Source organism: Myodes glareolus, chromosome 18, assembly GCF_982192425.1.
Source record: "Myodes glareolus chromosome 18, mMyoGla1.1, whole genome shotgun sequence".
Classification (NCBI taxonomy): domain Eukaryota; kingdom Metazoa; phylum Chordata; class Mammalia; order Rodentia; family Cricetidae; genus Myodes; species Myodes glareolus.
The window spans coordinates 9,564,406-9,580,699 of record NC_142043.1 but is presented as its reverse complement, the minus strand read 5'-3'; the positions used below and the strand labels follow the sequence as shown (position 1 = coordinate 9,580,699).

Below are 16,294 nucleotides of genomic sequence, written 5' to 3'. Positions count from 1 at the left end.
GGCAATCCCACATCAATAGGTGAATCCCTGGGATTCATGGACCAGACAGTGGAGCCCAACTGATGAGTTCCATGCCAAGTGAGAGACTCTGTCTCAAAAGAGGAAGTGGAGAGTCTTGGAGGAAAGACATCTTTGACCTACACAAACAAACACACACACACAGTGATCAGGGCCACTCCCTGCATTAGACCCTGACAACCTGAGCTGTTTGTGGAGTACTGTCTTTTATGCCCCCAGGAGCTCCCATCTCCAGACGACACGCCCTGTCACATGGTCCATCCCAGAAGAACCCGAGAACAGAGAACTATACCAGAACTGAAACCAGGTAGTGCACCTGTCGGCTCCCAGCTTCTTTCCTCAGGAACTCTGACATAGCTCAGTTTTCAGGCTGGAATGCCTCCAGATCTCCAGAGCTCTACCCCTGATTCACCAGACATCTTTGTGTCTCTGTGCCTGGACCATCCTCATGGGGGCTCTACCTGTGGAATCCCTGTCTTCCAGAACTCTAGGAAGTGCTCGGCCTGTCCCACTGGGTGACCAAAAGTTCAAGACGGAGCTGTGTAGACATGTGCCCTGGGGACACCCAGCTCTGCAGAGAAGGAGTTTGGGGCAAACAAAAGTACCCCCCATTGTGAGAATTATTGAAAACAGCTGCCATCTCCATCAGACAAGCATTGGCTGCTTGTTGCGGCCATCTTGTGAACTGTTGGCGTGTCTTCACAGAAGGAGGTGGTGGAGAGGTCAAAGGAGGGCACCTAACCAGTCACCACTTCTCTAAGTCACCTGCGTGCAATTCTGCCCTAATTGCATGAGACCTTGGAGTCTTGGGGATTGTAGTGTGCTGGTTGAGGAAAGCTGACTGGGGAGGGGAGTCCACCCATATGACCACAGGGAAGCCAGCATCCACACTATATGAAGACGTCCACTGCATCTGCTTTACGGCCACCCATGCTTCTGCGGGTACCCCTTCCCTCCCTCATGCTCTGTACGTAAGCCTTATAAGCTCATTAGCTGGGGACTGAAGAGATGGTTCAGGGGCTAAGAGCACTTGTTGTTCTTGTAGAGGACCCGGGTTCAGTTCCCAGCACCCACATGGAGGCTCACAAGTGCTCATCACACCAGCTCCTTCTCTGGCGTTGAAGAACTCATGAGGAGGGGATAGAGGTTGTTCACATTTCTCTAGGGAAGGGATGCTTGAAATGCACTCAGAGTTTGCCCATTTCCCCATCCCCTGCTGACTGAGGTAATAGACACAGTTAACCCTTTCTGAGGGATTCTGTGTGTCTGGACCCTTGATTGTAGGAGACCCATGAGGCCCCCGATAAACTTGCTTATCACCAATGGTCCTATCTTACAGATGCACAAAATGAGACACAGAGAGCACAGAGAGGTTACAGGCCTGAGCGGACACACAGCAAACAGAAAGACTGCCTCTAGTTTATGTCCCTAGCGGCTGCCTTACCCAATAAGGTTGTGGGCAGGAGCTGGTGATATTCCAACCTCATAAGAAGCAGCTGCCCTCCAGGAGGCTGGCACCAGTGGATGGCAGATCTGGGGCTACAGTGTGAGGATAATAACCCCCAGGTGAGGTTCTGCAGGGAGATGGAAGACTAAAAGCCTGACTGGCAACAGCCATGCAGGGCCAGCCTGGCCAGCATTGCAGGAGGCATCTGACCTTCAGCCAGACTGCGGGGGCCTCTTTCCTTCCTCCCTCATGTCCTCTCCTTCCTTGAATCATAGCGCCTACCCTAGTCCTGACCATTGCTCAATCCAGGAGCACAGTTCCTGTGACTGCGCCTGACTGGCTTGGTCCTTTCTTTTCCGCACTTCAAGGGAAAGACGAGATCTTGCACAAGGGACTCCCCAAGTCTGTTCTCTCCGGCTGGCTGAGGAAGGGAGCCATGGGGCCTCTCCACCTGTTTCTCCTGCTGCTGATCACAGGTGGGACCTGCCCTCTATAATGCTTCCTTGAGCAGATGGCTGGGTGGGATTGGGGGTGGGGGTGTTATGGAAGGGTACTGTGAAGGAGGCTGGAGTCCTGGCATGCTCAAGTGTCCTGCTTGGCTCTGCTTTCCTCTCCACTGGCCCATGTTCTTGCCATGGATCAACCCCCATGTGTAGGGAAGGTTCTGCTGTACTTGGTCACAGAAGGAATTGTGAGGATGGCACTAGCTGTCGGGTTGGGGGGCGCTGTAGAAGCGCTGCTAGGGGCCTCTACACACTCAAGGAACACTGCAGCATATGTGGAGTGGAGGAATGGGAGAGAAGGCTAAAGGAGAGACATGGGTTGCGATTTGTATCCAAACAGTCCTTCCCGCATTTGATCTCAGCCCTCAGTGGGAGCTGAGGATGCTGAAGGCTCTACCACTGAGTCCTCAAGTGTGACAGACTGCCTCCTCCCACTGCGGGCTGGGTGCCTCCTGCAGCCGAAGAGTAATGGGCAAACACAGGTGAGAGAAGAGGTGGAAGCATCTGGAAGTGGAGGGAGATGTAAGGCGCCTTAGCCTGCCTGGAGGCAGCTGGGTGGAGGAGCTGATGTGTGGGGGGAGGTGTAAGGTGCCTTAGCCTGCCTGGAGGCAGAGGGCAGAGGGACTGATGTGTGGCGAGAACACACACATGAGGTCTCTATAAATGGCGGCTGCCAGCTCCTTGACCCCACCTTTCATGTTTCCATCTCAGTAATAGCTGGAGACAAGATGCAAGAGACAGAAAGTTTAGATAAACCCTTGTCCCCCTGTTTTGGTCTCAACTTGGCGGGTGCTCCAATGCCACCAACCCTACCCCAAGATAATCTCCAAAATAGCAGCCTCATGTCTCCCCCAAAATAACTTTGAGACAAGTCCTCCAAAAAGAGGAACAGAGTCACAGAAACAGGGAAGCTGGGAGTTAAAGGTCAGGAAAGGAGTCTCATCCAGTATGGACGACTGGAGAGAGGATATGAGGCAGGGGCAGGGAGAAGGGCATCCCAGACCCCTGGGAAACCAGCCTGAGACCCATTAACTTTGCTCTCCTGAGATGAGGAGGGGAAAGAGACAATCTGGTCCCATATGACAGGAGGGAAGATGTCCAAAATAGAGCCAGAAGGGTTTTAAGAGCAAGGCATGGCTTAGTCAACACAGTGCTTGCCTTGCAAGCATGAGGATCTGTATTTGGACCCACAGAACCCATAAGGACAGCCAGGTGCAGTGGCATGTGCCTGCCTCCCAGGGATGGAGACATGGGGACAGAGACAGGCAGATCCCTAGAAGCGCAGAGGTCAGCTTGGTCTGTGTGGTAGAGTTCCGAACTGTAGGGTTACAGCTTGTTGCTGTAACAAAGTATCTCAGAAAAGTAACCCAGTGAAAAGCGGTTGGTCTGGCTCGCAGTGCCAGGGTATGCATTCCATCCTGGTGGGGAAGGCATGGCAGCAGGAGGTGGCTGTTACATTGTATGCTTAGTCAAGAAGCTGAGAGATGAGGGCAGCTGCTGGGCTCTCTTTCTGCTTTAGATGCAACCAGGGACTTCAACCCGTGGAATGCGGGTCTTCTCACACCAATGAACTAAATCCAGATACTCTTCCATCGATATTCCCATAGGTTAACTTGATCTAGAAAGTCCCTCACAGGCACACTGAGAAGTTTGCCCTCTCCATGATTCTAGAACCTGTCACATTGACCGTGAACATTAGCTCTTCTTGTACACTGGTAAGATTTTCTGTTTCAAACAAAGAGTGGAAGGAGATTATTCTGATGATCACGTGCACACCGTGTTCCCTGTATTCCTAGAGCTGCCTCCAAAGGTGTCTGGGAATCATTGTAAGAAAATCAGACCCTAGACCCCAGGTGTGCCACCTTCTGCTTAGACACCCTGAGCTCTTTAAGGATCCTGTCTTCAGAGTCTGCTGCTCCTGGCACATAGATGCTCAGTGAGTACGTGAGTGGATGAAGTGACAAGTGCCAGTCTCCTCTGCAGAGTTGTCCCAAGCCCTCAACACAACGGTGCTGCAGGGTGTGGCTGGTCAGTCCCTGCGGGTGTCATGTACTTACGACTCCTTGAAGCACTGGGGGAGACGCAAGGCTTGGTGTCGCCAGCTGGCTGAGGAGGGCCCATGCGAGCGTGTGGTGAGCACACACAATGTGTGGTTCTTGGCCTTCCTGAGGAAACGGAATGGGAGCACGGTCATCACAGATGACACTCTGGCTGGAACCCTCACTGTCACTCTGCGAAACCTCCAAGCCAGTGATGCGGGTCTCTACCAGTGTCAGAGTCTCCGAGGTCAAGAGGCCGATGTTCTCCAGAAGGTCCTGGTGGAGGTGCTGGCAGGTGAGTACAGCGGCCAGTCGCACCTTTGGTTGATCCTTGGGACAGATCTCGTTTTTGTGTGACTGTTCCTGGGAGACATAAGCAAATGTTTGTCCCAGATTGGCCCTTAGCAACGGATTCAAGGAAAGGTTCCACCCAGGTCTAGCTCCGTGAACTAGTGAGTTTACTGGGGCTACTTGTAAGTGCATGGTAGAGGGTTTATCTATGGGCAGCTCTAAAGCAGCTGCATCACCAAAAGTCCATCCTAGCATCCCTCGAGATCCCTGCATCCCCGGAGTTCCCTGCATCCCCAGAGATCCCTGCATCCCTGGAACTCCCTACATCCCTGGAATTCCTACATCCTTTCCTACATCCCTGGATCTCCCTGCATACCTGGGGCTCCCTAAATCCCTGGAACTCCCTAAATCCCTGGAGCTCCTGAGCAACTTGTAGGGAGCTGGTCCTGGTTTGAGTCACCTCTCCCCAATAGGTGTAATGGCTTGGGATGTGTGTATAAATCTTGTTAAGGTTCATGAGGTTCCTGAGCCTTGTAGTTTTCTTTGCTTCCTGAGTTATATGGTCCTCCCCAACAGACAGTGCCCTAAAGGAGCAGTGATCTCATGGCTTGTCTCTCACAGATCCTCTAGATGACCAAGATGCTGGAGATCTCTGGGTCTCTGAGGAATCAGAGAGTTTTGAGGGTGCTCAAGTGGAACACAGCACCTCCAGGTACAGTGGTGGTCGCCCCTCAGACTCCTGGCAGTGACTGGGGATGGAGGTCCCAGGACAACAGATCAGGCAAAGGCCTAGGTGTAGTCTTGTGTAAGTTTCCCCCCACCTGCTAGCGCATTGACGCTACTGGGCTTGGATAGTAAGAAACTGGAGGCCTTCGTGACCATTTGCGAAGGTGCCACTCCAGAATTCTGAAAGAGCAGCCCCCACAGACCCCTGCTCTCAGCAAGAAGTCTCAGGACTTCAGCTTAAAACCAAGAGCCCTGGGACTCTGCTTCTTCAGAAGAACCAGAATGCATCCTAGCTGCCTCATGTACTAATATAGAAATGATACAAACACTGAGCACATGTGCAGGTGCATCCTCCCCTATGTACTAATGCAGAAATGTGTTCTACAACTGTGTGTGTTCTGCATGTGTACAGCTGCATACCTGTGCACCACATGCACCAAAGCATACTATAGGAAACAGCTCAGCAGGGTAATGGGGTGTGTATTTGTGCAATCAGCAGGTGATTCCTCGGAGCTCCATAAAGTCCCATCCCAGAGATAGTGTCACCCAAGCCCCCTAGGAATTCTATTCCCTCTCCAAGGGCGGGTTTAACCCAGTAGGTCACCTGTAGTCTCCCTTCTCTTTCCAAGGAGCCAATCAGGAGAGACCTCCTTCCTACCCACTTCCATTCTCCTCCTCCTCCTGGTCTGTGTCCTCTTCAGCAAGCTTCTTACAGCCAGCATCCTCTGGGCTGTGGCCAGGGGCAGGCAGAAGCTGGGGTCACCTGTGGCCAGTGGGTTGGACTGTAGCCACGAAGTTGGGCACCAACTTGAGATCTTGACTGGTGAGTGGGGCAAGCTGGGGGATGTTAGGCACGAACAGGGCAGGGATGGAACACACTGAGCTGTGTCTATTGCAGGACCCAGAGATGTGTGAGAGAACTCCAAGTTGGAGAAGCCCCCCTGAAGTCCACCCATGAGTCATCCAGTTTGGGTACTCTCCCCGCTGGCACCAAGACTTCTGCTTCTGCTAGTTTGGCTTCAGAGGCTAATTCTGCCTAAACCCGGTCTCTCCTGGAAGCAGGAACATTCATGCCAAAGCCCACCTCTCCCAGAAGCAGGAGTACTCATGTGATTGTGCGCATTGGGTGTGGAAGAGAGCTAGAAGGTCACCTGTCAGCTGCTGGGCTATGGGCATTAAACACTCTTGCACACCAACCCAGGACTATCCACTCTTTCTAGATGGTTCTGCACCTCATAAAAGTCTTCTGTTTCTCAGGGCTGGGACTAAACTCAGAATGGCGAGTGGGCTGCTTTTTGTCCTGCCCAGCTAGCTTTACCCAAAATAATTACACGGACATAGAAACTGTATTCATTTAAAAACTGCCTGACCCCGTTATATGTAGCCTCTTCTTGGCTAACTCTCACATCTTAATTAACCCATTTCTAATAATCTGTATATCACCACGTGACTGTGGCTTACCGGCATGAGCCTAACCTACGACCATCTCGGAGAGAAGAGCCATGGCATCTGCCTGACTCTGCTTTTTTCTCCCAGCATTCTGTTCAGTCTACTCCACCTATCTAAATCCTGCCCTATCAAAAAAGCCAAGACAGTTTCTTTATTTAACCAATGAAAGTAACACATAGACAGATGACCCTCCTACATCATGAATTTACCAGAGAGATAATTTCCAGGGTAGGATTATGCATCTGAATGAGAAAAAGGGAAAAGGGTACCTTACTTGAGGCCTGGGGTCCAAAGATAACTGAGTTTCAATTTTGTTGTTGTGGTACAATACTGACCAAAAGCAATTTAGCGGAGAAAGGATTGATTTTAGCTCACAATTCCCGATTACAGCTCATCCCAGAAAGGAACTGGAGGCAGCAGCAACTCTAACACCTTGTCACAGCACACTAGTCAACAGCAGGGAGGGAATGGATGCACACTTACCAGCTCAGCTCCTCTCTGTACCGTACCCACTAACACAGGCCAGGAGCCCCTCCCTGCTACCCTCAGTGGGCTGGGCCTTTCCACATCTATCAACATATAATCTTTCCACCCCCTCATACATGCCTATGTGCCAGCTTCATCTACACAACCTCTCTTTGAGGCTTTCTTGGGCGACTCTAGATTGAGTCAGGATGAGAGTTAACACCGACCATCGCAGTACCGTGTCTCCAGTCTCACAGGCTCACGTGGATCTTCTCATCCTCATTTCCCTGCCCTAAATTTGATCACCAAGTCCTTCTGTGGGAAATCTGCTCATCTTCCTACTCCTCCCCTCTGGCATCCTCTCCATCAGCTCCTACAGTTGTCCCATTCCCAGCCCCGGGCTCCTTCCTCTCCACTCCCACTTCTGCCATTCAGGGCCGTCCAGCCCACTGACTCATCCTCTCATCCTCCCAGAGCTGTGCTTGTGTCTGCAGCTTCCCCTCAGGAGGAACGACAAAGACTGAGCCCCAGTAGCTGAGCTGGGCACAGTCCACGCCCCTGGACGTACTGAGAGGAAATGGAGGCTCAGGGAAGGAGGGACACACTCACCGTCTCTAGCGGAGCCTGGAAATCCAAGTTCCCCTCCACATCTCCTCTAGCTCCATCCTACTGGCACATTTGCGGACAAGTGCATTGCAACATGTTTTGAGCGTGATCCAAGCCTCAGGGACACAGTGCAATTCTGCACTAGAGTTCTTGTTCTAGGGAGAGGAGCTGGCGGGGTGGCAATGAACACGGTGAAGGGGTTTATGTTCAAAGGCAAAAAGTGTTGATGAAAAGTTAAAAATAAAGCCGAACGCAGAGGAGATGGAATGTGCCGTTTTGAGCAGGGCAATCAAAGGACACATGAAGGAAATTAGGAAATACACGAGGGCATTGTGGGCAGGAAGAATCTGAGGCAAAGGTAACAGAAAAAAGAAATCACTGTTGAGAGCTTCCGCTTTACTCACTGAGGAAGGGTTACTACCAAAGCTGGTGGCATGACTCGTCTCTCCAGCCAACAGTCTACCAAACCTGGTGGCATGTCTCATCTCTCCAGTCAACGATCTTTACCAAACCTGGTGGCATGGCTCATCTCTCCAGCCAACAGTCTTTACCAAAGCTGGTGGCATGGCTTGTCTCTCCAGCCATCTTGCTCTGGGAGCCCGTCTCTGTTTTTTGGGGGAGGAACTACAGGTGGACGCTATGCCTGGAATGGCATTGAGACAGGTTCTCAGAGCCAAACTCCTGTCTGCATACTTAGGCGGCAAGGGCTTTATCTGCACAGCCATCACCCCAGCATCTATCTTTGGAGTCTTAGCATGAGCTTTGGACTTGAATAGAGGGAAGAGCCATGAGTAAGGCATCCCTGCCAGGTGCCATCCTGCCCACCATCACTGTGTGGCAAGATAACCTGACAACTGTTATAACTGTGTGAAGTCTCCCTGGGAGGCAAATTCCCCTCTGAGTGCTGGTTTTAAGGCTTCGGGCTCTTCCTTCCTCCACCATGACATCTCGGGGATTCCTCGAGAATCTGATTCCTTGGGAGTCTGTTGTTTAATAGGCTGGTGATGTGGGATTCCCTTCTGTGTGCTGTGAATGTTTTATTGTCATTGGTTAATAAAGAATCTGTTTTCGGCCAGTGGCTTAACAGAGTAAAGCCAGGTGGAAAATACAAACAGAGTTGTAGAGAGAAAGTAGGCAGACTGAAGGAGATGCCATATAGCTGCCAAAGGAGACAGATGCCCTGGAACTTTACCGGTAAACCACAAGACTCATGGTAAAATATAAAATAATAGGGATGGGTTAATTTAAGATATAAGAGTTAGTTAATAAGAAGCCTGAGCTAATAGGCTAAGCAGTTTTTTAATGAATATAGTCTCTGTGTAATTATTTCAGGTCAGGGCAGCCAGGAACAAACAAGCAGCCTCCATTAACAGGCTTGTAGCTGAAAGATAGGACAGGAGTGTCTCTTTAAAATATCTCCATTCCCACCAGAGGAGTTATGGGGCAGGGGAGAGGAGAGCAGGAGAGAGAGAGGGAGGGAGGGGGAGAGGAAGGGAGGGAGAAGAGGGAGGGAGGGAATGAAAGGAAAGAGAGAGGAAGAGAAAAGAGGGACTGAGGGAATGAGAAGAGAGACTGAGGGAGGGAGGGAGGGAGGGAGGGAGGGAGGGAGGGAGGGAGGGAGGGAGGAAGAGAAAAGAGGGACTGAGGGAAGGAAAAGAGAGACTGATGGAGGGAGGGAGAGAGGGAGGGAGAGACGGAGGAAGGAGGGAGGGGGAAGGAGGGAGGAAGGTGGAGGGAGGGAAGAAAATCTTCTGCACTTCTCTGAACTCCTCTTCCACACCAGGGCAATATGACTGTTCCCACATGTGGCTTGAGTTCTGACAAATTCTGTCACATGTTCTGTCGGGTTTCAGCGCCCAGATCCCCAGGGCAGTTTTGAGATCAGATGCTTCCTCTGCAGGCAGTGAGTCTGAATCTCAGGACCCCCAAGTGGACTTGCAGTCAAGAAGCATGAGAGTGCTAGTGTTTAAAATGTCCCCCAGGCTCATATGCATGAACATATGGTTCCTAGCAGGTGGTGCTGAGGGTTTGGACCCGTCAGTGTCCATCAGGTGATGTTAAAGGTGTGGACCCCACAGTTCCCAGCAGGTGGTGCTGAGAGTGTGGACCCACAGGTCACAGCAGGTGGTGCTGAGGGTATGGACCCCACAGTTTCCATTAGGTGGGGCTGAGGGTGTGGACCCCACAGTTTCCATCAGGTGGTGCTGATGGTATGGACACCACAGTTTCCATCAGGTGGGGCTGAGGGTGTGGACCCACAGTTCCCAGCAAGTGGCACTGAGGGTGTGGACCCACAGCTCACAGCAGGTAGGTCTAGGATGGATGGAATCTTTAGGTGCACAGCAGTTGGGCCCTACTTCGAATCTGTCTTTGCTTCTTATCTACCTCCATGGGGTAGCCTCACCTCATGTTTCTGCTGTTGTGCCTCTGCTATCTTAACAGACCAGCATTTCCTGAAATGGCAAAACCCAATAAACCTTTTGTTTCTTAAGGTGACTTTGTGTTAGCTATAAGAAAAGTAATATGCAGGCACATTGATTCACCTTCCTCTTTAGAGAGAAGCAGAGACAAAGAAAGAAACAGACAGACACCAATGCTTTGGAGAATTTTTTTTTAAAGAAGGAAATTGAAGGATACAAGTCTTCTGCCTGTTTCCCAGTCTCTAGTCCTCAGGGATGTCCCTGCTCAGTCATACTCAAGCATACTGCACATACTGTCAAACCACGTATAGAGGTGGGAATACTCGTGGAGAACACAGCAGTCATAGAACCAAAGTAGTCAGGGAGTTATAATAATGCTTGGAAACTAAGAAAGAGAACTTGTGAATTAAAAATATCAAGAAAAATGGCTTTGGAGCCATGGCACAGTGGTTAAGAGCATTTGCTGCTCTTGCAGTGGGCCCAGGCTCAGTTTCCAGACCCACATAACAGCTCACAAGCCTCTGTAGCTCTAGTTCCAGGGTTCAAGCCCCCTCTCCTGGCCTCTGCGAATATTACACACATAAAAGCAGAATGCTCACACACTTAAGATAAAAATCAATCTTGTTTTAAAAGAAAGAATGAGGGCTGAAGAGATGGCTTAGAGGTCAAGAGCACTTGCTGCTCTTCCAGGGGTCCTCAGTTAATACCCAGCAACCACGTGGCGACTCACAACCATCTGTAATGAGATCTGGTGCCATCTTCTTGTTGCAGGCATCTGTGCAGACAGAACACTGTACACACAGTAAGTAAATCTTTTAAAAAAATAAATAAATGAAAGAATACAAAGAGAAAAGGACTGCAGATGTGGCTCAGTTGGCAGAGTGCTGGCTTGTTTAGCATTTGTGAAGCCCTGGATTCAGTCGCCACACCAGAGAAACCAGGGGGTGACAGAATTCTGAAGTTCAAGTTCACACTTGGCACATATTAAACTTGAGGCCTGTCCGGGCTACATGAGACCTTGTCTCCAAAAGAGAACAAAGAATAACTGTAATAGAGTGGATGGAAGAGGAATATGCAGAGGTTCCTGGAAGCTAGAACACGGTGGACCAGGAGGTGAACAATGCGAACAAAGTTATGAAAACAGGAATAATGTCTAAGAAAGCGAGGAGCACGCAGCTAATGATGCGGTGCAGACAGCAGAGGAGGGAAAAATATGGTGTTTCCGTGCTGATGGAGAGCAGGGGTCCCTAGGATTGGGGAGGGTAGGTGTGAGAGAAAGGCTCCAGAGAGTCTAGGCAGGACATAAGCCAAGAAGGGTTCAGTGGATTTCCAGCAAAGAGGTTGTAGGGATGGAGTGAAGGCCTCCTGGAAATTGGGGTGGCATGTGTGTGTGGTGCCAGGATGGGTGGGGGGGGGGGTTGCTCATAAAGGCTTAAGAATCACAGAGCCTCCGGCCACACGGAGGAAGGTTACTTTTCTCTTCAGACCTGTTTCTGCATATGTGTGTTCAGGAGACTGAAGATTCCTTTATTTCTCCTGTCCTCCCCGAGCTGGGCCCTCTCTCCATTCCCCTTGGTGGGAAGTCAGACCCCTTCTTCCTGCCTCTCTCACACTCGCCTACCAGTCTGTCAGAGTCTTAAGAGCCCTGAGCCAAGCAAGCCCTGGAGAAGCTCCCTGCCCCCAACCTCGGAGATACCCACCCTTGTAACTCTGTTGGCCCCTATGGTTACTAGAGAGCCCACGTGACTGTATGAAACAGATGTTTCCTGTCCCCTGGGACCTGCAGAGTCTGTGAAGAGGCCACTCAGAACCGCTTTCTGCCCAGCCATGGGCTGCTATCTGCTGCTGCTGCTGCTGCTCCTGGGACTGTCAGGTAAGGTACAGATGGACCGCACACTTCCGTCCCCAGCCAGAAGTATCGCACATGCTGTACCTGCCCCCTGGATCCCCACATCTCTATGCCAGAGGATGGGCTAGAACCCATGCCTGCTTCTATCCGACCCTCACTCCCACCTCTCTTCCTGCCCCAGGTCAGGCCTCAGCCGAGAGCCATCCCGAGGTTCTGCAGGCACCTGTGGGGTCGTCCATCCTGGTGCAGTGCCACTACCGGCTCCAGGATGTGAGGGCTCGCAAGGTGTGGTGCCGGTTCTCGCAGGAAGAGTGCCAGCCACTGGTGACCTCAGCTGTGGACCGAGGAGCCCCAGGAAGTGGGCGCATATTCCTCACTGACCTGGGTGGGGGGCTCCTGCAGGTGGAAATGGTGACCCTGCAGGAGGAGGACACAGGGGAGTATGGCTGCATGGTGGAGGGAGCCGCAGGGCCCCAATCTCTGCATAGAATCTCCCTGCTGGTGCTTCCACCAGGTGAGTGGTCGGGATGGCCTGAGGTGGGGACTCTTGGGGACCTGGGGTGTGGGGCCCTTTTGGAAGGCATTGGGGGAGATGTCTTTTTGACAGCTCTGAGACTGAGTGGCAACACCGGAACTGTTTGGGAAGCTGGAGATAAGGAGCTAAGTGGGCACCCCCCTCCTCTCTCTCCTCCCTTTCTCCTCCCCCTCCTCCCTCTCTCCTCCCCCTCCTCTCTCTCCTCCCTCTCTCCTCCCCCTCCTCTCTCCTCCCCCTCCTCTCTCTCCTCCCCCTCCTCTCTCTCCTCCCTCTCCTCTCTGTCCTCCCCCTTCTCTCCCTCCTCCCCCTCCTCTCCCTCCTCCCCCTCCTCTCCCTCCTCTCCCTCCTCCCCCTCCTCTCCCTCCTCCCCCTCCTTTTTCCTCCTCCCCCTCCTTTTTCCTCCTCTCCCCTCCTCTCTCTCCCAGTACTTTCCGTCACAGCATCTCTGTGGCCTCTGTGTGTTCCTCCAGCTCTCCCAAGCTTGAACTAGCTTTGTTTTTCTTGATATGAATTTCAAGCACATAACAGAATTTAATTTTTGTGCCTTCCAGTGCAAATGTGTGTGTACAGAAATGTATGAGTGTATGTGTATACATGAGTGTGGGGGTATATTGTGTGTACAGGAATGTATGGGTGTGTGTATATACATGAGAGTGTGGGTATACTGTGTGTACAGGAATGTGTGGGTGTGTGTATACATGAGTGTGTGGGAATATGCGTGTGTAAAGGAATGTGTGGGTGTATGTGCATACATAAATGTGTGACTATATGTGTGTGTACAGGACTGTTTGAGTGTGTGTGTATACATGAGTGTGTGGGTATATGTGTGTGTACACAAGTGTTGTATATGTCTGTATAAAAGAGTGTATGGTGAATGTATGTGCATTTACAAGAGTGTGTGTTCATGAGTGTGTGGGTGTATGTGCCCGTGTACTACCTGCACAGCACCAAAGGATGATACAGGATGTCCTGTTCTATCACTCTCCATCTTATTACTTTGAGACCCTCAGCCTGAAGTTCACTGTCCTAGATAGACTGGCTGGCCAGAGAGGGATTTGTCTGTCTCTGGTCCCCAGCACTGGGGTCCATAGGCAGTGTTTTTACATGAGTATTGAGGATTTGGACTCAGTACTTCATGCTTGCCCACTGAGCCATTTCCTTAGCCACACCTTCCTTTGATGATTTAAAGTTGATCTTCACAGAGTTCATGAGTCTTCCCTGAGCATTTAGTCAGGGCCGTGGAAGCTGCTCCTCGATGGCTCTGCACTCACTGATTGTTTCTTCTGGCTCAGTTCCTGGCCCAGGAGAGGAGGAGGTGGAAGAGAACGAGAGCTATAGAACTGGAAGTCTGCCAAAGGACCCCTCCTTGGACCCCACGGGGAGTGCTGGTCCTCACGAGTTCAGAAAGCATGAGAGCAGGTGCCAGAAGCAGTGGTGTGGGCTGGGGGAGAGGGCAGTGGTGTGGGCTGGGGGAGAGGGCAGTGGTGTGGGCTGGGGGAAGAGGGCACTAAACATCCAATTGGTTTGCAGCTGTAGACCGAATCAGATAAGGCTGGAGAGATGGCTTCTTGCTGTCCTAGCAGAGGACAGAGTCCATTCCCAGCAGTCTCAACAGCCTGTGACTCTAGCACATACACGGCTAACTCATTCTACTGCTGGGGAGCTTCCCACCTCTATCCATTTCCGTTCACTCTGGTGGCTCACCCACAAAGACACGGTGAAAATGTCTCTCCTCTCCCTGATCTGGGCCTACCCTCAACCTCCCTTCCATGACCTCTCATTTATAGTTCCCAAAGAAAGTGGCAGTTTCTCCCGCGACTCCAGTGCTCTTGGTTGGCAGCTCCCTTTGGGGTGCAGGGCTAAACCAGCCTATCCCTTTGTGTCTCTCAGTATCCATCTGATCTGGGGTGCTGCGGTGCTTCTGCTGGTGGTGGCTGTGGTGCTCTTCACTGTGTTTGCCAGAAGGAAAGGTATGAAGCTATCCACCTCCTCCAGCGGCTCAGTTTGGAAGAGGAGGGCAGGAGACCGGGTGTGCTTCCCACATGAAAAATCTTTCCGTTCTTTAGAGAAGTCCCCATTGCTGGAATTGCAGTGGCTGGGAGGGAGAGCAGGGAAGGGGAGTGGGCTAATGCAGCCCAGGGGAGGGACAGTGAAGTGAGAGGTGGGACTGGAGGAGGAAGGAGGGAGGAAGAAGGGAGTTCTAGCAGGTAGGTTCAGTGTGGTGACAACTGGAGAAGCAGAAAGTGGGCAGGGAAGCAAGGAAGGCTTGTGGGGTGCGAGGTGGAGGGTTTAGGAGTAGAGATGGGGGAGGGGAAAGCGAGTCAGCACCAACATAAGTTTCGGAGGCTTTGGGGGTCTTGGAGCCACACTGCAAGGGACTAAACTGTTGTTTTCTGCTGCCAGGACACAGGCTTGGTATCTGTGCCCAGTCCCAGAACAGTGGCGTTTCAGGCACGGTAAGACACCTCTGCGGGTTCCCCTCACCCACCACACTACTGAGCAGGTGAAGGAAAAACAGACTCACCATGGTCCAGACCCTCGCCTTTCTACATCTGGGGAGAACCTCAGGGCTTAGGGTAGCTTCACTTACATTTTTTAATAAGACAAGGTTTGTTTATACTTGACTGGCCTTCAACTTACTATGTAGGCCAGGCTGGCCTCAGACTCACAGACATCCACCTGCCTCTGCCTCCTGAATGCAGGGCTTAAAAGTATGCACAACTCTCAGATATTTTGTTGTTTTGTTTTGTTTTATCTTTCAGATAGGCTCTCACTGGGTACTGCTGGCCAGTCTGGAACTCACTATGTAGACCAGGCTGAACTATGTAGACCAGGCTGAACTTGAACTCTTGAGTTCTGAGAGTAAATGTTTGTGTGTGCACGCACACGTGCATACTACCACCACTGGCCAAAGGAATGCCCTCTCATCCCTTTGACATGCTGGACTGTTACAGCAGGCCCATTATGGTTCCTGACGTCCCATCAAAGGGAACCTTAGCACAGTTCCGTTGTGCCTGTTTTCATTCCAGGAGCCCTCCTCAGCGGTCCCCCACAGCAGTGACTCTGGACTGGCTGCCGGATTGCCCACAGACATACCGTATGTGAGGCTAGACTCACCACCTTCCTTTGATGCCACCTACACAAGCTCTCCCCTTGATCCTCCATCAAGGAAACCCCCAGACCCGCCCCTACAGCCCCCTCTACCTCCTAAGGTTCTGACATCATCCAAGCCTGTGACATATGCCACAGTTGTCTTCCTGGGTGGGGACAAAGATGGCGGCTCTTCCTGTGAGCCTGCTCAGGATCTACCCACCCAGTTAAATAATACACCGTAATTCATACGCCAGGGATTAGCCCTGGCGCAGTCTCTGCAGCCATACAACATGCCTAAAGTATGTTAGCAAATAGTGACTTAGGGATCCGATCGAGACCCTCGACTTAGTGGACATAGAACATGGTGCTCAGATATGGTTGAGGTGTTTGGGGAAGAACTCTGCCTGCCACTTCTTGGAACTAAATAAACCCTGATGGTGTATGAACCCGTGTGTGTGTGTGTGTGTGTGTGTGTGTGTGTGTGTGTGGGTGTGGGCGCGTGCGCGCCCAGAGGTCAATGGTACTCTCTTTACTTTTTGAAACAAGGTCTTTCCTTGATCCTGGCCTAATGAAATGGGCTTGTTGACCAGAGAACCCCAAGGACCTCCTTTCTCTACCTCTTCAGAGCTTGGATTACCGGCATCTGCTGCGGCACCAGATTTTTATCTGGATGTTGGAGAATTGAACTCGGGTCCTCATGTTTACACAGCAAGCACCTTATTTATGGATCCATCATCTCCCCTGACCCCAATATGTGAACTCCTAATGGCTGAGTGGGCAAGACAAAGCCTGCTTCACTAGTCACCTGGTTTATAGACTAGAAAGACTCTGGTCCTGAGCTTGCATTGCCGGT

At 51.5% G+C, this 16,294-nt stretch overlaps 2 protein-coding genes across 3 annotated transcripts; both read left to right on the top strand.

Moving 5' to 3' along the window:
• The first annotated feature begins 1,476 nt into the window (after positions 1-1,476).
• Positions 1,477-6,220, top strand: Trem2 (triggering receptor expressed on myeloid cells 2). Of its 2 annotated transcripts, XM_087897912.1 has the most exons (6): positions 1,477-1,584; positions 1,834-1,941; positions 3,952-4,302; positions 4,920-5,010; positions 5,654-5,847; positions 5,923-6,220. In XM_087897912.1, exons 2-6 carry the CDS (start codon positions 1,902-1,904, stop codon positions 5,937-5,939), a joined length of 693 nt encoding a protein of 230 aa, XP_087754038.1. In that variant the 5' UTR covers positions 1,477-1,584; positions 1,834-1,901; the 3' UTR covers positions 5,940-6,220. The 2 variants fall into 2 exon arrangements, with proteins under 2 accessions (XP_087754038.1, XP_087754037.1); XM_087897911.1 differs by lacking the exon at positions 1,477-1,584 and having other exon boundaries at positions 1,759-1,941.
• Positions 6,221-11,694: 5,474 nt separating this feature from the next.
• On the top strand, positions 11,695-15,887 carry Treml1 (triggering receptor expressed on myeloid cells like 1). The gene is made up of 6 exons (XM_048445439.3): positions 11,695-11,837; positions 11,995-12,327; positions 13,641-13,767; positions 14,239-14,318; positions 14,752-14,804; positions 15,378-15,887. The coding sequence occupies exons 1-6, from the start codon at positions 11,792-11,794 to the stop codon at positions 15,681-15,683; spliced, it is 945 nt and encodes a 314-aa protein (XP_048301396.3). The 5' UTR covers positions 11,695-11,791; the 3' UTR covers positions 15,684-15,887.
• The last annotated feature ends 407 nt before the right edge of the window (positions 15,888-16,294 follow it).